Source organism: Kluyveromyces lactis (assembly GCF_000002515.2).
Source record: "Kluyveromyces lactis strain NRRL Y-1140 chromosome E complete sequence".
NCBI lineage: Eukaryota > Fungi > Ascomycota > Saccharomycetes > Saccharomycetales > Saccharomycetaceae > Kluyveromyces > Kluyveromyces lactis.
Genome location: NC_006041.1, coordinates 16,938 through 44,788, shown reverse-complemented (window position 1 = coordinate 44,788; position 27,851 = coordinate 16,938). Strand labels below are relative to the sequence as shown.

The following is a 27,851-nucleotide window of genomic DNA, read 5'->3' as shown; positions in this document are numbered from 1 at the left end:
TAGGAAATCTCGAAAATAATGACACACATGGACTTGCTGTCAACAATACAACCAACATATTAGTTTGTAACGCATCCAACTTGTATTTTTATCTATTTAAGCTCATTACACTGAAAATGCAGTAGTGGGCATTCAAAAATAACAGAGCCAGAAAAATGAAAAAATTACAGCCGGACATGATAGTCAAATACAGGTCATCTGGCATATTTCTTGGTATAATATATAAATACTGTATAAAAAGAACAAGGACAGAGTTTTTGAAAATTTTGAGAATTAAAGGACGTTCAACTCAATCGTATTTAAACGGCAAGGGGGTAACACGAAGAACTTACTTGAGCAAACATAAGCAGCTCTGTTGCACTGTTCGGTTGAAAGATTATCATTTTTGCTGTAATACTAAGAGCTTTTAATAACCGCTTTAGAGATAACTTTTTTGAGTGTAGTACGCATAAAATTGTTTTTGTGATTGAAATTCTTCTATTCTTTCATTTCACTAGTTACCTCAGCTCACTTCGTTCCATACAGCACCATAAGAATATCTTATTTTATTCGTGGGCAAGTACGAGCATTTATCCTACCCTCTTTGGTATACCTACCTTGTTGATTCCTGACAAGCAAGTACTTTCTCTTGATTGTTTTGAATACTATAAAGCGGCTAAAATAATGTCAGGTTCAAATTCGAATTCAAATCTAGATGCAATAAGTGATTCATGCCCATTTTGGCGCTATGATGATATTACAGAGTGTGGAAGAGTGCAGTATATCAATTACTACCTTCCAATAACATTGGTAGGCGTTTCTCTCTTGTATTTATTCAAAAACGCGATCCAACATTATTACAGAAAGCCTCAAGAAATTAAGCCTAGTGTTGCTTCCGAATTATTGGGCTCAAATCTCACAGACCTTCCGAATGAAAACAAGCCTTTACTATCGGAGAGTACACAAGCATTATACACTAATCCGGATTCGAATAAGACAGGATTCTCTCTAAAAGAGGAGCATTTCTCTATAAATAAAGTTACACTTACGGAAATTCATTCCAATAAGCATGACGCTGTGAAGATCGTAAGGAGAAACTGGCTTGAAAAATTAAGAGTGTTCTTAGAATGGGTTCTATGCGCCTTACAACTTTGCATCTACATTTCAGTCTGGTCGAAATACACTAATACCCAAGAGGATTTCCCAATGCACGCATCTATCTCAGGTCTAATGTTATGGTCTCTACTCTTGTTAGTAGTGTCATTGAGGTTGGCAAACATCAACCAGAATATAAGCTGGATCAATTCAGGACCGGGAAACTTATGGGCCCTTTCATTTGCATGTTATCTATCACTATTCTGCGGATCCGTTTTGCCATTGAGATCTATCTATATCGGTCATATCACAGATGAAATTGCATCAACATTTTATAAGTTGCAATTTTACCTAAGTTTGACACTATTCTTGTTACTTTTCACCTCTCAAGCGGGAAATCGGTTTGCCATTATCTATAAAAGTACACCAGATATAACACCGTCTCCTGAACCTATTGTGTCGATTGCAAGTTATATCACTTGGGCATGGGTAGATAAATTTCTTTGGAAAGCGCATCAAAATTATATCGAAATGAAAGATGTTTGGGGTCTAATGGTGGAAGACTATTCCATTCTCGTAATAAAGAGATTCAATCATTTTGTTCAGAATAAAACCAAGTCTAGGACATTTTCATTTAACTTAATCCACTTTTTCATGAAATTTATCGCCATTCAAGGTGCCTGGGCAACAATTTCGTCAGTTATTAGTTTTGTTCCAACAATGTTGCTCAGACGTATTTTGGAGTATGTTGAAGATCAATCAACTGCTCCATTAAATTTGGCTTGGATGTATATTTTTCTTATGTTCCTTGCCAGAATTTTAACTGCCATATGTGCTGCTCAGGCGCTATTTTTAGGGAGAAGGGTTTGTATCAGAATGAAGGCTATCATAATTTCTGAAATCTACTCCAAGGCTTTGAGAAGAAAAATTTCTCCAAATTCCACTAAGGAGCCAACTGATGTCGTTGATCCACAGGAATTAAATGACAAACAACACGTTGATGGAGATGAAGAATCAGCAACCACTGCAAATCTTGGTGCTATCATTAATTTGATGGCGGTGGATGCTTTCAAAGTATCCGAAATATGTGCGTATTTGCACTCCTTTATAGAGGCGATCATCATGACCATTGTTGCATTATTCCTTTTATATCGGTTAATAGGCTGGTCTGCTTTAGTTGGTAGTGCAATGATTATTTGCTTCTTACCATTGAACTTCAAACTTGCCAGCTTGTTAGGGACACTCCAAAAGAAATCCTTGGCAATCACAGATAAAAGAATTCAGAAACTAAACGAAGCTTTCCAGGCCATTCGTATTATCAAATTCTTCTCTTGGGAAGAGAATTTTGAAAAGGACATACAAAACACAAGGGATGAAGAATTAAATATGCTTTTAAAAAGGTCTATCGTTTGGGCTCTTTCTTCTCTTGTTTGGTTCATTACCCCCTCTATTGTCACATCCGCTTCTTTTGCAGTCTATATTTATGTGCAAGGCCAAACTTTAACTACTCCGGTAGCATTTACTGCACTATCTCTATTTGCTCTACTAAGAAATCCGTTAGACATGCTTTCTGATATGTTGTCTTTTGTTATTCAATCCAAGGTCTCTTTGGATAGAGTCCAAGAATTTTTAAATGAAGAGGAGACGAAAAAGTATGAGCAATTAACCGTATCAAGAAATAAACTTGGGTTGCAAAACGCTACTTTTACATGGGATAAAAATAATCAAGATTTCAAGTTAAAAAACCTAACTATTGATTTCAAAATTGGGAAATTAAACGTTATTGTAGGTCCAACTGGATCTGGTAAAACATCATTGTTAATGGGATTATTGGGTGAAATGGAGCTATTGAACGGAAAAGTTTTCGTCCCTTCGCTCAATCCTAGGGAAGAGTTGGTTGTAGAGGCCGATGGAATGACTAATTCAATCGCGTACTGCTCCCAAGCTGCCTGGTTGCTAAATGATACTGTCAGGAACAATATTCTATTCAATGCGCCTTATAATGAGAATAGATATAATGCCGTCATCTCTGCGTGTGGTTTGAAACGCGACTTCGAGATCTTAAGCGCTGGTGATCAGACAGAGATTGGCGAAAAGGGTATAACACTTTCTGGTGGTCAAAAACAAAGAGTCTCGTTGGCCAGATCATTGTATTCTTCATCAAGACATTTGCTGTTAGATGATTGTTTGAGTGCCGTAGACTCGCACACGGCCTTATGGATCTACGAAAATTGTATAACAGGCCCATTAATGGAAGGAAGAACATGTGTATTGGTTTCTCACAATGTTGCATTAACTTTAAAAAATGCAGATTGGGTTATCATTATGGAAAATGGTAGAGTAAAAGAACAAGGCGAACCAGTAGAATTGCTACAGAAGGGGTCCCTTGGGGATGACTCCATGGTGAAATCATCAATTTTGTCCCGTACGGCGTCCTCAGTTAATATTTCAGAAACTAACAGTAAGATTTCTAGTGGTCCGAAGGCTCCAGCGGAATCGGATAATGCCAATGAGGAGTCCACCACCTGTGGAGATCGTTCAAAGTCAAGCGGCAAGCTAATCGCTGAAGAAACAAAATCAAACGGTGTTGTTTCCCTGGACGTCTATAAGTGGTATGCCGTGTTTTTCGGTGGATGGAAGATGATATCATTTTTGTGTTTCATTTTCTTGTTTGCCCAAATGATCAGTATTTCACAGGCCTGGTGGTTGCGTGCTTGGGCCTCCAACAACACTCTAAAAGTTTTCTCCAACCTTGGATTGCAAACAATGAGGCCATTCGCTTTGTCCTTACAAGGAAAAGAAGCTTCTCCTGTGACTCTTAGTGCTGTTTTCCCAAATGGCAGTCTAACAACAGCCACGGAACCAAATCACTCGAACGCGTATTATCTATCAATATATTTGGGTATTGGTGTATTCCAGGCTTTATGTTCATCTTCGAAAGCAATTATAAACTTTGTGGCCGGTATTAGAGCTTCCAGGAAAATATTCAATTTATTGTTGAAAAATGTGTTATACGCCAAGCTGAGATTTTTTGATTCTACTCCAATAGGAAGAATAATGAACAGATTTTCTAAAGACATCGAATCAATAGATCAAGAATTGACTCCTTATATGGAAGGTGCATTTGGTTCCTTAATACAATGTGTTTCCACAATTATCGTCATTGCATACATTACTCCCCAATTTTTGATTGTCGCGGCGATTGTCATGTTATTGTTTTATTTTGTTGCCTACTTTTACATGTCAGGAGCAAGAGAATTAAAGCGTCTTGAATCGATGTCACGCTCTCCTATTCATCAGCACTTCTCTGAGACTCTTGTGGGTATCACGACTATTCGAGCATTTTCTGACGAGCGGCGTTTTCTGGTTGATAATATGAAGAAAATTGATGATAATAATAGGCCTTTCTTTTACTTATGGGTCTGTAATAGATGGCTATCTTACAGAATCGAGCTGATAGGCGCCCTTATTGTTTTGGCTGCAGGTAGTTTCATCTTATTGAACATAAAATCGATCGATTCTGGTTTGGCCGGTATTTCATTGGGTTTCGCTATACAATTTACCGATGGTGCCCTTTGGGTTGTTAGGTTATATTCCAACGTTGAAATGAATATGAATTCCGTCGAAAGGTTAAAAGAGTACACCACCATCGAGCAAGAACCTTCTAACGTTGGTGCCTTGGTACCTCCTTGCGAATGGCCACAAAATGGTAAAATCGAAGTCAAGGATTTATCTTTACGCTATGCAGCTGGTCTACCAAAGGTTATAAAAAATGTCACATTCACCGTCGATTCAAAGTGTAAAGTAGGTATTGTTGGCAGGACTGGTGCTGGTAAATCTACTATTATCACAGCCCTTTTCAGATTCTTAGACCCTGAAACTGGTTATATCAAAATCGATGACGTTGATATAACAACCATTGGTTTAAAACGTTTGCGCCAATCTATCACTATTATTCCACAGGACCCAACCCTTTTCACCGGTACTTTGAAAACCAATCTCGATCCATACAACGAATATTCGGAAGCTGAAATTTTCGAAGCTCTAAAACGTGTCAACCTTGTTTCCTCAGAAGAACTTGGTAATCCTTCTACTTCGGATTCAACCTCGGTACATTCAGCAAATATGAATAAGTTTTTGGATTTGGAAAATGAAGTCAGTGAAGGTGGTTCCAACCTCTCACAAGGACAACGTCAATTGATATGTTTGGCCCGTTCATTATTGCGGTGTCCAAAGGTAATTCTACTTGATGAAGCCACAGCTTCAATCGATTATAACTCAGACTCTAAAATCCAGGCTACTATAAGGGAAGAATTCAGTAATAGTACCATTCTCACGATTGCTCATCGTTTACGATCAATTATTGATTATGATAAAATACTTGTTATGGATGCTGGGGAGGTTAAAGAATATGATCATCCTTACTCCTTATTGTTGAATCGTGATAGTATATTCTATCATATGTGTGAAGATAGTGGAGAATTAGAAGTCTTGATACAATTAGCCAAAGAATCATTTGTCAAAAAGCTCAATGCAAATTGAGAAGTATTATTTAATCGGGAGTAGTAATAATTCAATATATAATAGTCGCAGAAAAGTTTTAAACATTTTATTATTCTTCAGCAAATTTCCTGAGTTCTATTCTACAGGATGTCTCCTCCAGTCCACAACTGTTAGTCCGTCATTTTGTACAACAACAGTGCTTCTAAGAGTGTATTTAAACAATCTGGGAAGCAATACAAACTTCATGAACCAGAAGCCCACGGAAAGTGCGAATAGGAAAATAGCTGCGTACTGATAAGAGGGAAACTTCCCAACAGAGTTGCCGGTTCCATTACCAAAAAATGGACCAACACTCAAGTATACGGAGAGAAGCAGAAAGGCGACCACCCCCACAATTGGTGTTCTCGAAGGAAATTGGTATCTTTTTAGACGTTCTCTCCTGACGAGTAATCCAGCAGCAACTAAAAGTAACATTATTTGATTCCCATATCCCTCAAAATTGATCAAGTAATCGAAAGCAGCTCCTGTCCCTGGAAGTAGATATAGCCAAAAAGAACTGACTATGCCGCAAATTAACAAAGAGGGAAGTGGGGAATTACAAGGCCAATTTCTGGCCAATTGTGCAGAAAAAGGAAACAGACCCTCTCTAAATATTTCCTGATTCATTCTAGAAATACCATACACAGTAACAAAAAGGTTCGATATTGCAGAAAGGATTATGGAGATATTAATGAATTGTGCTCCCACGGCTTTTCCGAAAATCTTAGAAAATAAAACAGATCCGAGCAAAGGTCCAGCATTCTTGATCTCCTCATAAGTGAGCACCTTTATGTATGCAATATTCAGAGAAAGGTAGCATATTAGAGCCATCAGAAGCGAAAGAGGTCCAGCCAATTTCAATGTCCTGTTAGGATCCTTGATCTCGGAGGTAACGGTGTGAACAGTATCCCATCCAGCGAAACAATAAAAGCACTGGATAAACGCAGAAGTCAATGATGCACTACTGATCGCTTCAGAGCTTTGCACAGCAGCACTAAATAATAGCGACGGCTGGGTTATGTCATAAGAAGCATTATGATAAAATAGTGTCACATACATTCCTGCTAAGGACATTAGGAGCACAATGACCAATTTTATAATCCCCAAAATATTCTGAATGATGAGGCCATGGTTAAGAGAGAGACCATGCACAAACACTATAACCATAATAGCAGCTATTCCAATATAGTTAGAAGCATACGACTCCTTGTTAACAAAGTCTTCACCATAACCTAAGGCGTATAATATATACTTTCCTAATATCATCGCAGGCGACATAGCAAAACAAGTCATTAGACAATATGTGCATAAAATAACTGTCGTCATCATTGGCGGCTTATCGTATAAAAATTCAAGGAAATTTTTTCTTCCGCCACTTTTTGGCAAGATAGTGCCTAGCTCCAAAAACATTGACATACCGATAAAAGCCATCACTGCAGCACACAACCAAACGAATAGAAACAGGCTCACATTCCCACCGCAATTCACGAAAACACTGCTGGGAACAGAATAGATACCGCCACCAACTATCCTTGACACAAAGAGAATAACAGTAGAAAAAATTCCAAGGTGCCTCCCCTGAGGTACTTCGTTATCTGATATCAAGGATGACACATTCTTACTTAGATCTTCAGTGGAATCCCTCTCCGACTCTATTATATATAGAGGGGCTTTTGAACCCTCTATCAAGTGTGTATCCTCCATACAGCAGATGTTCTCGTTGGATCATAACAGTGTATAGGCATTTTATCTCAGCTGTGTATATCAACTTAATGACAAGGAACCTTAATTTTATTTTACATCCTCCTTCTCATTGATAAAAGATGCTGATCGCGTTCTCTTTTTTTTTTTAATGCGGTTCTGATATGTATGCATGCAACCAAAAAAAACTAGGCGAGAGAAAGCTTGTGTGGCATCGAAGGATTCGAGTCACGTGGAGGAAATTCATAACCCCTAGCGGGTCTATTCGGAGATGCTATTGTTAATTAGCTGTTTAATCAATTATGTGGATGTATGCACCTGGTGTCTTATGATAGGACAGTAAGGTCGATCATACATTAGATATAGTGTCTACATGTTTAGGAGAGTTTCACATCCATAACACAGAGAGACCAGGATTACATCGTACTGATACCTAGCGTCAACAGTACCGAGACAGTACCGAGATTCACTCGGTCACATTTCACATACTGGTCGAACAGATAAACACATAATCTGGACTGTACAACTATACGACAAGAGCAACCAAAGTAGTCCGCAATTCGAAAGGATGATGATTTTTGAAATGAGCAGTGAGGTATACTCAATGTATGCACTGATGGAAGTGCTGATTCCACCCTTACCTAAAAAAAGTAACAGAAATTGGCCTAACATCTCAATTAGAGGTCACCCTGATAGAAATGGAGTGATCACCATTCTAATAGCCGCCTTCATGAGTAATATTCTGTATTTTTCAAGTGTAGAATCGGTCTGTAGTTTAGCACTGTGATGGAAAACGAAGCACAATAGGAATTTAATAGTGTTGGGTATGATTTAGTACAAACGCTATATTGAAACCTCGCTTTCACTACACCGTAGAATCCCATGCAACCTATTAAGTCTGCTCTCAACGTCAAGAATCATTTCTTCCTGTTGAGTTGATAAGCAAATAAACCGATTTATCACTAGAAAAGATTTCAGGACCAGCTGAATCACAGTTCTCGTTACATTGTGCAGCTGTGTCAATTCCAGAACACAGTCAGGGATTCGTGATCCAAACGAACCAAGGGTTAGATCCAGACTTTCAGTGAGTTTTGTGTCGAGATTCATTAACATATCTAACATTTTCAAGAGTTCCGAATGATGAGCTTCAAACCATACTTGAGCTTCGTTAGCGCCAAGATGAGAATTATTGCCGAACGCTATTAGATACCGGTGCATCTCCTTCAGGTTTTTATCACCATTCTTCAGGATTAGCTGCGAATTTTTTTGTAATTCAGCTAAGGCTCCCCTTATCCTCATATCATTGATGGAATATTCTCCTAATGTGAGTTCAAGGGTGTTGACTCGATCAACAAGTCGATTGATCAACACCACAGTGTCAGGTATCATTGTATAATATACTAATTAAAACAGATCTACCGACCCTCGGGAAAAGAAAACAGTCTAGAGCTTACGGGCATTAATATGTAAGAAAATTGAAGGATATGGAGTTGCAAACACACACATGATTGAAACCTACAAAATACTTAGTTTCACCGTGAAAGGCAATGTTTCTATAGTATTTTCCACAGAAAAGCATTGAAGTGTGCATTCTTATTGTTTCGTACATTACGATCACAAGGGAGGTTTACATTTCCCAAAAAACTTAAAAAAAATAGTGATCTTATAATTTCACCATTGAATTGACAGAACCTACATGACTTTTGCCGTTAGCAGAATTGAATGGGATTTTTTTTAGATTCCTTCTCATTATTCTCCTTTATTTCTCTATTACAGTGTACCACAGCCAATTATAAGTATCCACAAGATGTCCAGATCAGGGTATGTGTAAAAGCCATATTATAAAGTATAGGGGTAATTTTGAGAGAAGGTCTTTACTTAATATATTAAGGACCACATATGTGTTAAAAACAAAAACAAACATTGAAAAAAGCCCAATCCTTAACCGATGCACACATAAGTAGCAATTGGGTATAAGATTATAGGGTGCCTGGCGTGAAATCAAATATTAAAGGTATCTACCGTTCCTGATATTTTTTTTGAATGTTTGTTTCTGTTGATTAATCTGCCTTGTTTTATCTCCACCCTTATAATGGCAGTTTATAACAATTGTCGCCGCATACTTCCAGCTAATTGCAAACGAGTTTACTAACACGAGTTTAAAACATGATCTTTTTCTTATCCTCTTTTGTTTCTTTGGTTGAAGAACACACGATACCACCAACTTTCCCTATGATGGAATTGGTACCTGATTAATTGAATATTCAGATATTGTGCTATCTTGAACAACCAAAGATCTAAAAGGAAAGTAGGGATTGTATTAAAAACGAATTCATAACAGTGTTGCCGTAGCAGATGAGTCTTTGAACGCTTTCAATGATTTGAAATTGGGAAAGAAGTACAAATTCATTTTGTATGCTTTGAACGACAGCAAAACTGAAATTATTGTGAAGGAAACTTCTGCTGAACAAGATTACGATAAGTTTTTGGAGCAATTGCCAGAGAACGACTGTTTGTACGCAGTTTACGATTTTGAATATGAACTGGGTAACAACGAAGGTAAGAGATCTAAGATTGTTTTCTTCACTTGGTCCCCAGATACTGCTCCTGTGAGAAGCAAGATGGTTTATGCTTCTTCTAAGGACGCATTGAGAAGAGCTTTGAATGGTGTTTCCTCTGATATTCAAGGTACCGATTTCTCTGAAGTCGCTTACGAGTCTGTCTTGGAAAAGGTTAGCAGAGCTGCTGGCTCCCACTAAATTCATCAAGAAATGAAAGTATGCTATATTTTACCCAGAATCAATTATAAAAGATAATGCTTGTTCCTGTACTATTAATATGATAGTATAGTTATCTAATATTTTATATTAAAATTGAAATACCACTTTTCTTTCTATTAACCTCATGTTGATATTCGTTATAGTTTTATGGTTGTTCTCTAACTAGTGGAAAGTTTTTCGCGCCTTAATAAAAGAATCCAAACAAAATCTCTTATTAAGCAGAATTCAAAGATGCAATGCTTATAAACGGACCACGAAGAACAATGAAGTTGTGAGAAGGACAAAATTGAGGGATGGACTTTCTGAAAAATGAACCAGTAGTAAATTAAAGGGCCCTTGACAGCACTTGACTAATCCAAGTAACTGAATGAAATGAATTCGACGATATATCAAGTGAAGATGAGCATTAGTTAGTCAGTGGTATAGGTATCCAGGCTACTGACATAAAAGCCTCAGCGTATTGGATTGGTACTACGCCACTCTTACTGCTGTTAGGAATAGGATCTTTTGAAATCAAATGTTTGCTTTTCGAATAGGAAATATTCATTGCTTGCCATTCTCAACCATACAATACGGTCCATCACCACACCAGCGATAATGAAGTCCTTTATGGACCAACTTCCTACACTGTACACTTTAGGAAACATCTGTGAGAGATTAGGGAAAAACGCTTGGTAAAATTGCATGTATTCTAAGACATCGTCCTTTTCGATCGTGATATTGCGCTCGACATCATTAAAGGTATCGCTAACGAATGAAGGCGAGTGGGGACTTTTATAAAACTTAGCATTGTGAGCTTTGACAATCCAGAGTAAAAGTGCATGTTGAGCAAGACCTTTCTTGACAAGCTCTTCATAGGATGAGACGTTTAAACATGACGATAAACTGCTCGAAAACTCAGGGTCAAGCTTGTAGATAGATTTGAAAGACACTGGTTTATAAATCTTCATAATAGCTTTCATTTCCCTTTGCAGTTCTTCCTGAGAGGAATGAAAAAGCCTTCGCTGTCCTGTTAAGTAAATTTTTGCATTCTTTATGATCGATTCGTTCCGGATATTATGCGATTCGAATTTGGTCTTAGCTTTGAAAATAGCTATCTTTTGATGTAATAAAGCATACAGTTGATCTAGACCTTCAAGCACGGCACGTACAGTAATGTTTTTCTCTGATTTTAGTTTTGAGATAAATCCAAAGAGCTTAATTAACGGAACTGGAAGTGGATCTTTCAATGAAATATCGAATCTAACGGAATCACCAGATACGTTGTTCGGGTTGATTTCAGTACCGTAATTTGATGCTTCAGATAGTGTTTTTTCATCTAGTTTCAAAGATATAGACGTGGCATCATGTGGGTTGGAATCAATTGCAAAACCGTATCCGAGCAAAAGCTCCTCGTTTGATTTATCACCATAATTGTTATACAATTCACCCTTGGCTTCAATTATTTCCTCGGAACTAAATGTTATAAAGGAACCTTCTGACTTCCAGTGTACCTTCGTGTCACTTTTGTGATTTAAAAGATCGACGATTGGGAGAAGAAAGCCCTCCTCCAAACCCGCTGAATTATCATAAATTATGGATGGAAAAGCCCTCGAAGAAAATATCAAATGCGCCCACAGATAGGCAGCAAAAGAATCCACTGAATAGCATTTCTCAACAGCTATATTGTCTCTATCTTGAAGTTCATAGTACTTCTTCGCTTTTTCACTGCACAAATTCAGTTCCGTTAAAATCTCATACCATTCGTCTAGCAAAGAGGCAAGCTTCCGTTTGGTTTTTATGTATAGGTCAGAACCACGAATTATTTCTAGTTCATGCGGCTGCCATACTAAAGGGCTCGAAATATCGTCCAAAGATGGCAATACGTCCAAATAAGGTTGCCATTTCGCTGACTGATTGGACTGCAATGCGATTAAATACAACTGAGTAATCGCGTTAGGGTTTGATGAAGAACAACTATCAATTTCAAAGTATTGAAGCGCTTCAGCCTTAGTTAAAATGAAATCTTGAGATATCTTTATGAGGGCTTCCTTATTATGTAGCTTATGCTTCAAGTATGCACCTACACCAGTCACCGGGTCAATTCGAAACTCTAGATCATCACTGATTTCACAATTATTCTTCTTTGCATGGACCAACAATCTTTCAAGAGCTGCTTCTTTAACCATGATGTATTACTACTCAAAGAGATTCGATGGATTTACTGGGAGAGTTTCGGTATGGCAATATCTTTGCTGCCCAGCGTTTATTTACAAAGATGGTCTAAGAATGCCAATTCTTTTTTTTCATTTCTGTATCAGTGCGAATTTCCTATGAAAATCAAGGAGATCATAAGGAGTACATGTGCATCATCGGAAAACACATTATCAATCTTTATTGTTTTATTAGACTCTGTTATAGGATTTGGAGGAGTCATTATTTTTGGTTTAACGGAACATGGTGAAGTATTTCTCCCAGTATTTAAATGCAAGAACAGTACTTACCGGGCATTTCTTCCTTCTATTGAGTTTGGTCGATGTGCGTCAAATTCTTTCTGATTGTCACGTTAAAGCTCCGCGGAAAAGAGAACATACTCTTCATATCATATGTGAGCTTTTGCACATGAAAGTGTGGTTTCAAATCAGTAAGTTGTTTTTGTAGGTTAAAAAGCTCAACTTTTACATTTGGCATTTGAGCTTGCTACAGACATTCATTGATTATGTATTGGCCTGAACTATGTCCCGAGACCTTGTAAGATCCCCACTTACAGTTCTTTCTTTAAGACCTTTTCTATTGGTAACATGAGCTAAATTCCAAGGTGACAGATGATCTTTATGGTTGATTTCAAGTCGCCATATAGAGACATGCTACAGTTTATTTTATAAAGTCAAGGCGTGCGTAAAGTCCGCTTTCAAACGAATCCTTTTCTTTTCCTTTTTTAGATGTTATAGCGTTATTACCGCTGTTGCGGTTGCTCACTGCACTCTATCAAAATGCTTTCCAAAAATCGTACCTTAGATCTTTATTTGAATCTAAAAAAAAATAAAGTTTAGTAATTGAGTAGTATCCTTTTCATAGCGATTAATTGCTATAAAGATAAATCCACTAATAAGAACGTACAAGGCAAAAGTATGAAAACAGTGAGTTTAATGTTGATTAGACACAGCCCTTAAATAAATATGTTCTCTTTTAAGGAAAGTGACCTTTTTCGAACATCATTTATTAAGATTGGTAACTGTTAACCAAAAATAGCGGAGGTCTTTGGCTGTTATACAACTAATCGACTTCTACAGACTTATGTAGTTGTTTTTCTACTGCCTATCTTAATGACGAAGTTAGTTACGGTATTTGATACGAATGGAAAGTTAATTCTACCATTTTGTCAAGCCGAAACTTTCACCATCATTCAAAATGCTCTGAATTGCTGTGCCCTCGTAGTCAATAGTATCAATGACGGTATTCCCCCACCAGTTGGGCGCATTAGTGTTTGTTAAAGTCAAACAGAAAAAAATCATCAAAGAACTCCAGGCCAAGCTGATATCTAAAGCAGCTGACAAAGAATAATTATACTTCGTCCACCAATGGAACCACTTTCTCTTAATAAAATAACCGAACGTGATACCGACCATACAGTAAGAACCATAATTATATGGTGTTGCTGGTGGAATTAAACCGGTACCGGAGAAGAACACAGGCCAGTTTAAATACTTGATTGGTGATTTTGGCCATTTTTTAAGAACCAGCCAGTTGATAAGTGGCAATGAGGCACCGATTAAGAAGAACCATAAAACTTTACTGTACAACTGGCCAGAGCTGAACATCCTCTGTGGCCCAATAACTCCCCAAATAATTGCGGCATTGAAGAAAACGCGAGCGTTTGGACAGGTGAAATGTGACTTTTGATGAGCATCACATACATCCGTAATATTTCCCTGGGCCCATTTCAAAACACAAACTTGAACAACAGAACTCCACACAGTGGCAATAAATTGCGCGCTGAACATTAAACGAGGGGCAATTTTCATGTAATGACCCAGTTTCATATCTTGTGCATAGGTCACTGCTTGATGATTAGTAATGTAGCCAAATGTCTTGAAAAACATCATTGCAATAGGCTTACCTGGCAAGATATAACCGATAATAAATTCAGTCAAGACGTTCAAACCAACTGAGATACTTGTGACAGCGCAAATAATTCCAATTGGCACTAAAAATACGCCTGCAATAACTAGCGCGAATATCAAGGCCCATACGGGCATTTCGGTATTCCATGCTCTGATGCCAGCGATTGCAAGTCCAAAAAAGACCAGGAAAACGATACCGTACCACCAGTGAGGTACATCCCTGTAGTTTTTCATAAGCCTGTTATGAATATCTTCCTGTTCTTTTTTGACATTTCTAAACGCGCCCGTAATCTCTTTCCCGTGAAATAGCCCTGCATGGACTAATGTTGCAGTATTGCTTGCAAAAGACATACCATAGGAAATAACAAATGTTGCTGGAAGATACAATGGTGAGTAGCTTTTGTATGCGTCAATATCGAATGACAAATTAGGAGTAACAATTTTCGAAACGTTGTAGGATTGTTGAAATCTGTCATAAGACCCCGAATCAGAGATCGGAAGATATTTACCGAACCAGACGTTAGAATAATGAATTGCCGGAACTGTAACCCAGAAAATCATGATCATAGAAAGTAAGATGGAGAAAATAGTACTTACTGGAGGGACTAAAGGTGAACCCACATAACCAGCTATTTGGTTCCAGTCGAATGTGAGGGGAATAATACCAAGACCGGTAGAAGCCCCGAAAATTTGATTGATGATTACGTTATCTGGCCTAATCCAAGTTACCCAAGCAAAGTAGGAAAGTGCCTGAAAGATAAAACCTGGGAACCAATAGTAAACAAACCCAATGATAAATACCATGAAAAAGAACTTTAATCTAGAGATTTTCCAGCCATTTGCCATATGGTTTTCATTGATGTGGAGATTCGTCAAGAATGTACATGTGACTAAGTTAGATGGCCAAATCATAGAAGCTGGAGTTATCAAAATGTCTTTAACAAGACCAGCTAAAGCAAAACCGATACACTGCGTAGCAAGAATAGTAACAATATCGAAACCCCAACCGAAGTCAGCTTCAAAATAATTATTCATGGCTAGAAAAATGTCAGTTGCATACGCTTCACCACCACCGAAGGAAACATTTGCCATAATTTGAATCAGGCAATGCTCTTTCAAATTGAAGGGACTTGGGTTTAAACTAGGGCCCCCAAAGCGGCCAAAAAGTTTGACGTCTGGCATCACTTTATCCCATGCCTTACCTATCGGCCAGGCAAGAATGCTGGTCACAAAAGCACTCAAAACAATCGAAGGGGAATGTAATGAAAATAGTAAATTCAATCCAGACCCAACAGTTGCCATTAGCATCCCAATAACCCACATCCTGACAGTGTTTTGTGGTAATGTGGGATCATCAGAGGAAGGAACAGCGGCCCTAACTTCTGGATAAGCAGAATCATCTTCAACTACAATACCTGCATACTCATCCTCAATAACTTCATGGGACAACTGACTGCCCAAAAGATAATCAGACCTTGCGGCGAAAACGTTAACTTCAAGGCCTCTTTTTTTGTCTTCTAGGTTCAAGTTATCATCAGATGAATTAATGAAGCTACGTTCTTGTCCAACATCTAGCAGAACTTTCTCAGTAACCGGAGCGTCAGCAGACAGAACGGATTTAATATGATTCATGATGAACTACAGCGACCGAACCTTATGGCTTACTCGAGTAAATGACCCAATGACAAAATAGAATGTTAAAGATTGCAGGAAGCTGCCGTACAGAGGAGGGAAAGGCGTATGCATTTCTATTGGGGTAGGTGTTCCAACCAAAGGAAAGATTGCATATTACTCCCTTTTTATATTCAAACAGAATTCCTAAACACACAGCTCTCCAATCAGCAGCCATTTACCTAAGGTTCTTTCCTTTGTTGCTGTTTGATAAAGATATGACAGGTCAATGATTCGACATCGTTTGCTCAGATATCTCGAAGGAAAAGGTGTCAAAAAATCAATGATAAAGTTTTTTGCCTTTTTGTTACTCTCCTATGCACCTCCGTGAAACTTTACGACCAATCAATCGACCAGCCTTTCGAGCAACAAAAGAAGATGTAACAAATTATGTGACAAAAAAAAATGACAGCATTTTTGACAGCATCCCTTCAATGTGCCAAAATCATAGAACGGCACGCACCAACAGCTAGACTAAACTGAAGTAGGATGCAAACTTTGTCTTATCATACCCCAAAAAAAACAACCTTTTCTCTAAACCAATGATAACATTGATGAATAAAGTATCCGACCTTTTCAATGCTAGCTTTTTAGTCCATTTTCATTTCTGGTGTGGCGAGATAGAAATGCTTAAAGCTTCTGCAAATTAACTTCTTGTTCCTGAAGTGTCTCGAACTCACCATGGAATTTCATCTTTTTTTTCTTTTTCCGTTTTTCTTTGGAAATATACTAGAATGCTGTTGCAGAAGGTTTTAAATAATGATAAAGGCATAAACGCAACCAAATCATCGGTTAGATATTGTCGAGACTCGAATGGATAAGAACAAACTCCCGATTCAGAAACAGTACTTTTTCCTCAAAAAACACGCGAGAAAATAATAATGCAATATTTTATCACATTCAAGCTAAACCCGAACAAAACGTTGCGAAAAATAGATGCTACGCTTCAAAACTCTTTGTCTGAAACTAATAATACTAATGAAGATTTTTTGTGAACTATAAAACGTTAAAATCATAGTTACCAAGGTAGCGGAAGTTAACAATTAAAGAACAAGGCATGATAATTAGATAATGTTTTCGGCCGCATTTCATTGGAAAATTAGGCAACAAGGAGGGGCAATTACCGTAGAAAGGGAAAAACCAGGAAAATTATTACAAAAAAAAATAAATAGAATGGGCGTGAATTGTATGCTTTTGAAGAGTGTTTACAGTTGACACAAAAAAGCTGTCAACGTTGATAAGAAAACCTAGAAAAGTGCATTCATTCATGATGGTCACAAAACACCGACAGTAGCTATTACGAGATTCAATGGTAAGATCAAGATACCCACAATATGGCATATCGTTATCTTTGAAACATGTAGCTGCAAAATTTACTTCTCAACTCGAGAAGTGTTCATTTTTTTTTTTTTTTGGCTTTTTACGGGACTAACTGCCTGCTTTTTTCCCTTAGGTCACATTTTTATTCTGGCCAAGAACAACTGCCAGTGAAATCTTCTAAAAACCGACTGAACAATGAATAAATGTGTCTACCCCTAGAAAAACCAGTTAAAATTGTGACTGCTTTTCAAATGTGTATTTCTGAAATTATCTATAATATCCCGTAGTCCTTCAGATACAAGTTACTGATTGTTGTCTAATTTGACACTTTTTCTTTTGTTCGCTGTTCAGGTTTTTTCAGCGAAAATACTATGTAGCCGATTGAGTTTATGGAAAAGCCTGAGCATCTTTGAGAATAACTTATCCACGAAAACCTCATTATGATATACATGATACGCGATAGAGGATTAGAGAATCTTTGATCTAATCAAAGCGCAACATTGGTCTGGGAGTCCTCCAATATTTTCACATTGTAATTTGACTCGTAGCAAATGTAACTGTTCATTTTTCCTTCACATTGGTTGTCCAGGTGAACACGCAAGAAAATTTGCAGATAATCTTTTCACAGTTCAAAGTTGTTTGCTATATCTCAGTGGATTCATGAAATTTCGCAAGTCATTTTGAATATTGTTTTTCTTTCTTCCACTTCGGAAGCTGTATTCATCAGGGACCCGAGAGTTACTTTTCATCGTTGGTATACTGAGCTGAGATAAACTTATCACAAAAACCGAAGTCATAGTTTAACATTTGTGATCTACAACCGACTTACTGCCTATTATTTTAACAATAAGCAATATGCTGTGATTTTAGAGTGCGTATAATGACATACTTAACTGAATTGGTACGAGAACTGGCTATGACAGCGCTTTAACAGAAAAGACCATGTCGAGACAGCAAATGTTCAAACTGTTACCACTACAACTCCCGGATGCACTGACGTTGTCACTGAGGATATTGATACGAAAACAGTAGCCGAAATCGGATCAGATGGTATTCCAAGCGTGAAAACTTTCTGCACGTCATAGACTACATTATCCAACACAGCTATTACCTATTGCTCCATCTGGACTGACAAAGTAACCGTTCCTTATTCAACTTAGGCAGTATCAATGACGGCTCAGATGCAATGCCACTTCATATAAGTTTTTGAATGGAGCATTGTTCTCTCTTTTCAGCTCTAAGACATGCAGCGGTGCTTTCGGCAAGATCATAACAAGTTTCAACCTAGAGGTATTACAATGTGGAATTTATAGTGTGCTGGATCAAGAACAAGGGAATCTTCAACATACGTTTTTTTTTTCCAACGCAGGAGTAAGATAGTGAGGAATGATACAGGACTTTCCTTCATCATTGCCTGCTGCACTGCCAATTATGGGATACCTTTTAAAGATCGGGTTAGCCAACTATTGATTTTCGAATGTCAACATTTTAAGAAAACGTAACAAAACTGTATAATAGACAGATGGCAGAACCAACTACAACTTAGAATTTGTAGTATTTTAGTTTATTGTGTGTTAAAAAGCAAGAATGTCGAAATTAATGATCCAAATTAACTATATTTTTGCTTCAATTACAAAAGTTGACACCATAAGGGGGATAAAAACAGATTTCTGCGATATCAGGTCATTTACTAAAGTATATTAAGTTTCTCCGTATAATGACGGAACACAATGACTAATGCGTGAAGAAAAATAAGAAAACAAAAAGGAACCTGCCTTCTAAGGAATCCTAACTTCCGTTTTTTAGTATTTAGCTCCCCAAGGAATTCTCAATGATTTCGCTATTCTTCGAACAATCACCGCCAGCATTGGGCAAAGTTGCTTCGAGTGCTGTTGTAACAAAACACCTGAATTGGGAGCTGTGATGAATCTGTGAATGCTGATATAATCTATTCGAAGTTTCACCACCATTTAGTATGTCCAAAAGTCTGACCTTCCTCGAGGGTGTAAAACTTTTTGTAGTTATGGTCATAGGTATTCTTCCAAACATTATTTCCCCACCAATTGAGTTCCGCACCAGGGAACTGAACACATAGGAAAATAATGACAACTGCAATCGCAACGCCTGACTCAACTGCCGCCCCCATAACATAATTGTATTTCTTAAACCAAGGTCCCCAGCGCTTTCTTATAATATGTAAACAAAAAGACGCTGAAAAAAACAACGAGTAGTTGTAAGGCGTACTTGGTGGGATATTTCCTGGTCCTGTGAAGAATACAGGGGTGTGAATATATTTAGCAAATTGAATTTTGGGGAACTTCCGTTGAATGGCGTATACAATCAGTGGGACCACTAGACCAATCAAAAAAAACCACATCAATGGATTATAAATACGACCGGGTGAGAACAGATATTTTGGCAAAGACCAGATGATTGATGCATTAAATACAGTACGGCCATTGGCACAAGTAAACCCGTTTGATTGATCTGTAGAACATATCCCCTCGATGTTATGCGTCATCCATTCCTGAACCCCGACATTTACCATCCCAGAAAGAATAGTGGCATAGATTTGAATAAAAAAAATAAGGCGTGGCGGGACCTTCATATACATGGCTAACTTGAGGTCTCTACTCAAATTCAGGCCTTGCCTCATCACAATAAATCCATACAATTTGAATAGCAAATTAGCCATTGGCCGTAAAGGAAGCATATAACCGCAAATTAGTTCAGTAATAATGTTAAGTCCAACATGTTGGTTTGTCATAGCTTCCAAGATTCCCTGGGGAATAAAATTGACAAGTGAGATTAGTATCGCAATAACAAAAGCCCAGGCAGGAAATTTAGAATCAAATGCACAGACCGTTACAAAACCTAACCCGATCATAACGACTTGCAAAACAAGATACCACCAATCAGGGCAATCTGCGTAGTTTTTGGAATATATTCTGGCATGAATATCAGTCCCACCATTCCTACGATCTTTTAATTTTGCAAGAATGTCTTTGCCATGATACAATATGCAGTGAACGAATACCGCGATAACGGCTGCAAAATTTAACGCATAAGATAAGAGATACGAAAATGGAACAAATATCGGCGAGTAATTTTTGTATTTTTCCAGGTTGATAGAGTAATCTTCGTTCAAAATCTTTGTCACATTATACTTACTTTGGGTGTTATCGTATGTGGAACCAGAAATGACAGGCATATATTTCGCATACCAAGTATTTGAGAAATAGAGACACGGAAGAATAATAACAAAGAAAAGTAAGACTGACGCATAAGTATTTGCGGAAACATAAAATGGAGTAGCAAACACAGAACCAGACATCGCTTGTGAAATTTGTGTATAATCAAAAGATATAGGGAAAGCTCCTAGCCCACTTTCAACACCAAAGATTGTATTAGCCACAAAATTATCCCTTGTCTTTGGTCCCCATAGAATAACGTTGAAATAAGAAAGCCCAGTAAACAAGAACCCAGGTACCCAGTACCAAACAAATGAAGCAATGAATACAATCACAAAAAACTTATACCGGGGCATACTCCATCCATTAACAACTGCTCTTTCAATTTTTCTAGAGTGAAGTGAATCAAAAAGTGATACAGAGATTAATGTTTGAGGCCAAATAGCACTCGCAGGATTGACGACCCATCTTCTCGTTAGCCCAGCTGCACCATAGCCGATCATCTGTGATGTCCATACTAACAGAAATTGATATCCAACGTTAAGTTTCATGTTGTAAAAACTTCCTTGTGCATTCAAAATATACATTGCGTATGCAGTTGATGATGTCAAAGCCACTGCAATAGTAACAACAGCATGTTCCTTTTTGGTAAACGGACCAGGATTTAAATCAAAAAATGGCACTCTCCGACATTTCCAGTCTGGTAATTTCGCCAAGACTTTTCCAATTGGATAACAAATAACTTGTGCGACAATAAAATCTATACTGAGCGAAGGATACCTTAACGAAAAAAATTGATTTACCCCAGCAAATACTACCACGAAGATAGTCGTCAAAAACCATGTTCTCCAATGATTAAGGCGAATTGTGGGATCATCCTCAATGGAAACAGCAAATCTCACATCCGGATATGGGGAATTGGGTAAATATGTAGGATCACCTTTCCATACAAGACCATCATCCTCATCAATAGATTCACTATCATGAAATTCGCTTTCATTAACCAGTTCCTCTTCCTTGATGTCCTTCTCCAAGGAGATCGTGTTTTCATTTTTAACAGTAATCTGTAGTTGAATTTGAGAAAGTGACGATGAGTCGGATGCCCTGCCATCGGACTCTTCCGAGTGGGTGCCTCTATAGATCACACTCATAAAAAATTGAAAACAACAGTGTCAATCTGTGATTTTTCAGCTTTATTGTTGTTAATTATTGGATGATCTCTCTGAATGCGGAATGAACAGGATGACAATAACTAAGCTATTTGCATTGTAGTTAGATCTATTGCTATATATACTTTCGCACAAGTATTTATCTCTAAAGAATAGATGGTGTCATCTCTCATGGTCGCGGCTGATAAAATATCACATTTGTTTGCAAATTATTCCATCAACACACTCGTGTGGACATTTCTTAGATACGGATCTACAAGCTGTCTGTGCCTTTATGTCTCAGATACTAAGTTCGCCCCTTGTCTTTGAAATCAATATGAAAACTGTGGGACTAAGTGTGGAGCCAAGCTAAAAAAATTTATTTATAAAAATATAGGTACGCATGAAGATATGTACTAGTGTAAGACTACCATATGATGATACGACGTTTAATTCAAGGCTCTCTCTCTTATCACTGACGTAGTATATTGAACTCTTCAGGAATTACAAGGCTCACTGTAATGTGGTCTGTAGCTGCGGTAAGTGTATATTAGTCAAAGATCACTTGGCTGCAATAGATATGTTCAAAAGCTTTCTGCCAACTGATGGAACAAATGCCACTATCTCGTTTCTTTTTTTAATTATCCTGCTCTTGAACATATTTGTTGCCTCGAGACATATTAATGTGAAGTAGGAGAAAATCAACAAGAATTGAATGAGAGAGTCCAAATTGTATAAACTTTCAGCTCACACAATCTTCCTTCCGTTTGAGCTATGTTCATCGGTGTCTTCTCTGTCTTCTCTGTCTTTTAGTTTAACCTAAACTACGTCTATTATATTTGCTGCTTAGGTATAACAGACTCATTTTTAATACTGCCTGCTGATCCTTTCTGTGCTTAGGTATGCCCACCTCACGTAATTATTTGGATCTCTGCAGTTAATCTCTTTAATTATATTACATTGTATTACTGATTGACTCAGAATTAGCCAATGAAGCTCGTCTGGATTTTAATTCAGATTCGAGTGATTATACATCAGAGTTCTCTTGGATGAATAGACTCAACTTTTCATGAAAGGATCATGTGACGCTTTACAGATGGTCTTTAAGTCATTATTATTGAACAAAAATAAGGAAACATCAAAAATAGTTTAAAATGCAGTACCAGATTTGACTAGAATGTAGTTCTTCCTTCTCGGCGTAGCCTTCTGTTCAACAAGTTGAGAAACGATTGAAAAAATTTAGCTATAAAACGCTGCGAAATAACATTCCTTAACCAACCGTTATTCTCATTTTAGCAGGATCTATCAATCCTTGAGGTTCTCTGTATTGTAGATATCAACTTGGATATTCAATATTTTGTATCTGCTGAGGCATTTATAACCGAAGCATTATTTCCTAGTTGCCTTAAGTACGGTGCAACCATTATTCATCATGTGGGTAAAGTGTTGACAGCTATTCCAAATCACGTGCCCTGTGAAATATTATGTAGACGTGTCCAAGATCAGCAGGGCTAATAGTGCCACAACAATATTGGTACTTCGTTATCGCCTGATTATGGTTCGTACGCTACATGTCCACAGTAATTACTTTGTGCGACTGTTTTCAAAAGCCATTCGAATGACAAGTGCCGGCAGTACAAAGTAAGACGAACTCTCGTCTACGATCTGCGATAATAAAGTGTCTCAAGAAGTTCCTCAAGGCATTCTTCTAGGTTGAAGTATTAAACTTTAATGCGAATTGTTCTGTGCGGAAAACTCATAGAAATAAAAAGGAATGAGTGAGTTGTTTCTTGCAGGAACCTCATTGAAAGATAAAAAGAAACAGTGGGAGAATCGATCCTGCGCGAAAGCTTTGACCACAAACAAAAGTTACAAATAGTAAAACACTTAATAAGAAATGAAGATTCAGTCAGATCAATGGGAGTATTAAAGCTTCAGTTTGCTGATAAGAAACGTTACAGAAGAATGCACAACGGTAACTGCTAGTCCTGTTGTTGGACTGGATATTCATCATGTTAAGTAGTAGATGTTGAACTGGATACTGAGTGAAACTGACACTAGGGACTTGTTCTAGAGGGTTAGTAGAATTAACATTAACATTAGACATTTTTGACTTATTGTTGGAAGTGGGGTTCGAGTTATAGAGTATATTATTATAGATGTTCTCCTTGGTTTCTTCTATCTGACCTATATAATATTGTAGAACAGTAATAGATGGGTTGTCAAGTTCGAATGGGAAATTGAATGAAGAAACCGTCTACTTATATACTTTTTGATTTGATGTTCAACTATTGGGTGTTGTAGCCTTGATCTTAGTTATAGCGGCTTCAGCCCTGCTTTCCGTATTATTCCAATAAAGTGGCGGCTTAGAAAGGCCCGCACACTGCTATGGAACAACAGTAGAGACTTGGCCTAGAGTAGTATTGATGTAAATGGAGGCCATTTTTGACTTGCAGTTGATAATGAAATTGGTGACCGGTATATGAACCTCGACTAAGTAGTTTACGTAACTAGTCGATCACCAATTTCATTATCCATTTATTTCATTAACAACCACAAGTCAGAATGGCATCTACTAACTCTTCAGGTAAAGTTCCTATTGCCAATCTGATAATTATCCAGTCCAACAGTATTATGTATTTAAATTTCGAAGCTGAAACTAAAATTAACTTTGAAAGCTTAACCTTTTCTTGGGAACAATTTATATCCTTATTTTTAAGCCATGTTTTTTCGAAACATTATGACAACGAAGCTAAAAACCATGTGGACGGAAAATATCGTATATAATTTAATATACACAATAACTCGACGCTTGTATAATGATTATCATTCACAACCTTGCTGGTATTTCTCAAGTCACAATGGCATTTTCAACAGTATCCTGATTTTACTAACAGTAGTAACTAAATCCGTACCGTCAACATTATTAGTCATCCAGACCACATTTAGCGTATCCGATAGAACATTTACCTTGAAAATGTTCAGTCAGACCATTTTATCAGTAAGATTCAAGTCACAACGGCAGCTTGGCATCTGTAAAAAATCAAATTTAACACTCTTTCCAACAAAGTCCTTACCGTAAGGATGACGACTGTCTAGTTAAACAGCAGTCTGTATAGCTTAATTCTTCGACGGAAAATGACCAGATTAACCTAAAGTTGAAAATAAGACGAAACCAGCAGTGACATTAACACATAAAACATCAATGTCTTCTTGCTGCTGGTGCAAGATGTCCCCGCGTTACCATAATAAGCAGAGGTGTTCGTGAGGGCGGATTGGATGCCACAAATATATGCATCAGCAACACTTTCAAACGAAGTCACGTTAAGCTGCCCTTTAGTTCCACATGAATAAAGGAAGTACATAGTTTCGCTTTCTTTTATTGAGTATCTAGCATTTGATTAAGGAAGGAATAATGATAGCAAAAACGATTTCACTTTGATTTGAAATTATTATTGATCGGTATCAGTATGACGAGAGATCGCCTCTCTTTATAGCGTTACTCAAGACACTCTTTCAATACTAATTTTAATGGAATATATCTTATTCTTTCAAGTATCCGTAAGAAGTCGAAGTTCACATGCAGGTTGGCCAGCATCCACTCTACTTTACTATTAACGAAAAAAAAAAATAGAAAAAGGAAAAAAAGAAAACTAGAAAAATTTGCAGTAACATAAAGACTACTAGCCCTGCAGGATCAGCATCTTATTACCGACTCTCGTCATATCCGCTACAACTCAAAAATATATGATACTTAAATCAAATACCTGCAGACGCTTCTCCTGCTCAAACTGCACCCAATTTAAGAATGGATGTTACTAGCTGTATCCATAACAATTTTTCCACCATTTCAACATCAAATTTTCCAATCTTCACCAACTTAGAGGATCCCAGGGTCTTTCTCGCATTGCCTACAATGTTTAAGAACATGGCCATAACAAATAAATAGAAACCATTTGTGGAAACTGTGCAAATCATGTTGCAAACCGAGAGAGTATGACCGAAGGCAATGGTTTACACTGTCATCATAGCAAGATGATGCGCAGGGTTCGTTTTGAGTTCAGTTCTGTAAGTTTCTTAGTTCTATTGTTGGGCTGGATATTCATCATGTTTGGTAGTAGGGACTTGGCCTAGAGGGTTAGTAGTATTGGTGTAAATAGATGCCATTCTGACTTGTAGTTGTTAATGAATAAATGGATAGTTAAATTGGTGATCGACTAATTAAGTAAATTACTTACGGTGTTCTCCTTGGTTTCTTACATCTAACATATAAGTTAATGTAGAACAATAATTAGTATGTCGTCAAATCCAGATGGGAAAATTGGATGAAGAAACCTTCTACTTATAGACTTGTTACATCTGATGTTCAAATAATGGTGCTGTAGCCTTGATGCTCTAGTTCCTCTCAGCTCAGCTTCTTATTTAGCACCGGCCAATAACTGACGTCTTAGAAATGTTCCTACAATGTCGCGGAACAGCAACGCCGTTCATTATTAATTGATCATTATAAACTTTAGCCGTAACTTCAACTGGCATCCCTCTTAAAAGGATGGTACGGTGATTGAAGATTTATAATTGCTAGTCAAAGAAAAATTATAGGATGAAGCATAAAAAATCGGTTTTTAAACTTGCAGAGAAAGATGTGCTGATTTATTTAAACTCTTTTGATCCCGGTAGAGGTAGGTTTACTTCAGGTATTCTAACGTCAGATACAAATGGAGCATGATCACTGCTTTCTATGAAGAACTTCAATATTTTCTTTTCAAAGGCATCAACTGTGGAAGTGTATGATGGTTCGGCTATTAGATTGTGCCTCTCGTCTAGATCGTCAATTCTGTTATACAGCTCATTCGGTTCATATAATCGGTATACGAATGTGAACTCTTTCGTTCTCATGGAAATCACGCGGCCAACTGTGTCAATTTCATCGTGCTGTAAATTGGCTTTAATATCATAGGGAAACGGTGCAATCTCGATAATTGGTTCCTCAGATTTTAGGAAGCCACCTTCTGTTACGACATATTCTTTGTGAATGATGTCATTTGTCGATTGCGCGCTCAACAATGGGACCAGAGATTTACCATTGTTCGGGTATCGAGTTTCCACTTTCCCTAGATCAAAAATCGTTGGTACAAGATCAAGCATTTCAACTAAGTGATTGATTGTCCGACCTTTCTCTACTTCCGGTCCCGCAATGAACAACGGTCCATGCGTTAACTGTTCTGACACACCACTAGGCCATTTTTCAATTAGATTATGATCGCCTAAGTATTCTCCATGATCTGTAAAGAAAAATAGGAATAGATTATTCTTCAGTTCATCCTCGACTAAATTAAGAATTCTACCGAATTGCCAGTCTAATCTGCTAATCATTCCGTAGTAAGTGGCGATAGCCTCATTCCAGACACGTTCGGGCAAATCTATCAAGCCATGCTTTTCCCTTAACCTTCTCATGTACAAAGGTTCCCCTCCAGTCTTTGTCTCTATTTTGACTCTCGCTGGAACATCCTCTCTCGAATACATGTTGTACCACTTTTCCTCAACTTCAAAAGGGCAATGAGGGAAAAAGAGTGGTAAAAACAAAACCCATGGTTTTCCATCCGTTAAAGACGAATCCTTTTTGAACGCCTTTAACCATTTTTCGGCAGAACTTATTACAGCTTCGTCGTAGTCAATTTTGAGGTCATCGCCTCTATTTCCAGAATAATACAGTCTAGGCCAGTCGACCTGAATATCTTGAAAAGATGGCTTTTCCAACGATCGGTTTTTCTTAAATATGTCGTAATTGGTCTTAACAGTGAAACCATATTCGTCAAAACTCTCTTCATATCCACCAGCAGAAAATAAATCACCTCTGGTTCCAACGTTCACAACAAAATAACCATCGTTCTTTAAAGACTTGAATAAATTATCCTCATACGGTTTAATCAATGTCGTCAATCCACGATGTCCGGTAACATGCGGATATTTACCAGTAAACATAGAGGCTCGTGATTGTGAGCATACGGAATGCTGCAAATAACAATTCGAGAACCGTGCTCCTAATTTAGTAAGTCTATCGATATTCGGTGTTTGAATTTTTTGGTTTCCATTTGCGCCAATACAATCATACCTCAATTGGTCAGGCATAAATAGAATTAAATTAGGTTTAGGTGACATGACAGTGATTTGGCAGTTTCTGTTTCCATGATTGGGAGTATCATTGAAAGTAACTAAGAAGTTGAGTTTTGAGTGCTGTTCTTTATGAGAAATTGAGAAGAGTTATCTTTATATAAGTCAGCATTATCAATAATTGGCAACCATGACAGCTCGGATCTAGCC

The 27,851-nt window shown here is 37.6% G+C and overlaps 8 protein-coding genes across 8 annotated transcripts, besides 3 other annotated features; 2 read left to right on the top strand and 6 right to left on the bottom strand.

Annotated features, from left to right (window-relative positions):
- Positions 1–663: 663 nt before the first annotated feature.
- Positions 664–5,616, top strand: KLLA0_E00529g (uncharacterized protein; the record flags this gene model as incomplete). Its single annotated transcript, XM_453970.1, has 1 exon — positions 664–5,616. One exon carries the CDS (start codon positions 664–666, stop codon positions 5,614–5,616), a length of 4,953 nt encoding a protein of 1,650 aa, XP_453970.1.
- Positions 5,617–5,712: 96 nt separating this feature from the next.
- On the bottom strand, positions 5,713–7,320 carry MUP3 (Mup3p; the record flags this gene model as incomplete). Its single annotated transcript, XM_453969.1, has 1 exon — positions 5,713–7,320. One exon carries the CDS (start codon positions 7,318–7,320, stop codon positions 5,713–5,715), a length of 1,608 nt encoding a protein of 535 aa, XP_453969.1.
- Positions 7,321–8,160: 840 nt separating this feature from the next.
- KLLA0_E00485g (uncharacterized protein) lies at positions 8,161–8,706 on the bottom strand (the record flags this gene model as incomplete). The annotated part of the gene is made up of 1 exon (XM_453968.1): positions 8,161–8,706. The coding sequence occupies one exon, from the start codon at positions 8,704–8,706 to the stop codon at positions 8,161–8,163; it is 546 nt and encodes a 181-aa protein (XP_453968.1).
- Positions 8,707–9,124: 418 nt separating this feature from the next.
- Positions 9,125–10,076, top strand: COF1 (cofilin; the record flags this gene model as incomplete). The annotated part of the gene is made up of 2 exons (XM_453967.1): positions 9,125–9,138; positions 9,659–10,076. The coding sequence occupies 2 exons, from the start codon at positions 9,125–9,127 to the stop codon at positions 10,074–10,076; spliced, it is 432 nt and encodes a 143-aa protein (XP_453967.1).
- A 512-nt stretch (positions 10,077–10,588) lies between these two features.
- EFM1 (protein-lysine N-methyltransferase) lies at positions 10,589–12,265 on the bottom strand (the record flags this gene model as incomplete). The annotated part of the gene is made up of 1 exon (XM_453965.1): positions 10,589–12,265. One exon carries the CDS (start codon positions 12,263–12,265, stop codon positions 10,589–10,591), a length of 1,677 nt encoding a protein of 558 aa, XP_453965.1.
- Positions 12,266–13,447: 1,182 nt separating this feature from the next.
- KLLA0_E00419g (uncharacterized protein) lies at positions 13,448–15,832 on the bottom strand (the record flags this gene model as incomplete). The annotated part of the gene is made up of 1 exon (XM_453963.1): positions 13,448–15,832. One exon carries the CDS (start codon positions 15,830–15,832, stop codon positions 13,448–13,450), a length of 2,385 nt encoding a protein of 794 aa, XP_453963.1.
- A 3,319-nt stretch (positions 15,833–19,151) lies between these two features.
- Positions 19,152–21,533, bottom strand: OPT1 (oligopeptide transporter OPT1; the record flags this gene model as incomplete). The annotated part of the gene is made up of 1 exon (XM_453962.1): positions 19,152–21,533. One exon carries the CDS (start codon positions 21,531–21,533, stop codon positions 19,152–19,154), a length of 2,382 nt encoding a protein of 793 aa, XP_453962.1.
- Positions 21,534–23,557: 2,024 nt separating this feature from the next.
- Positions 23,558–23,929: a long terminal repeat.
- A 95-nt stretch (positions 23,930–24,024) lies between these two features.
- Positions 24,025–24,103: a long terminal repeat.
- Positions 24,104–25,624: 1,521 nt separating this feature from the next.
- Positions 25,625–25,958: a long terminal repeat.
- A 222-nt stretch (positions 25,959–26,180) lies between these two features.
- Positions 26,181–27,689, bottom strand: KLLA0_E00309g (uncharacterized protein; the record flags this gene model as incomplete). The annotated part of the gene is made up of 1 exon (XM_453961.1): positions 26,181–27,689. The coding sequence occupies one exon, from the start codon at positions 27,687–27,689 to the stop codon at positions 26,181–26,183; it is 1,509 nt and encodes a 502-aa protein (XP_453961.1).
- Between the last annotated feature and the right edge of the window lie 162 nt (positions 27,690–27,851).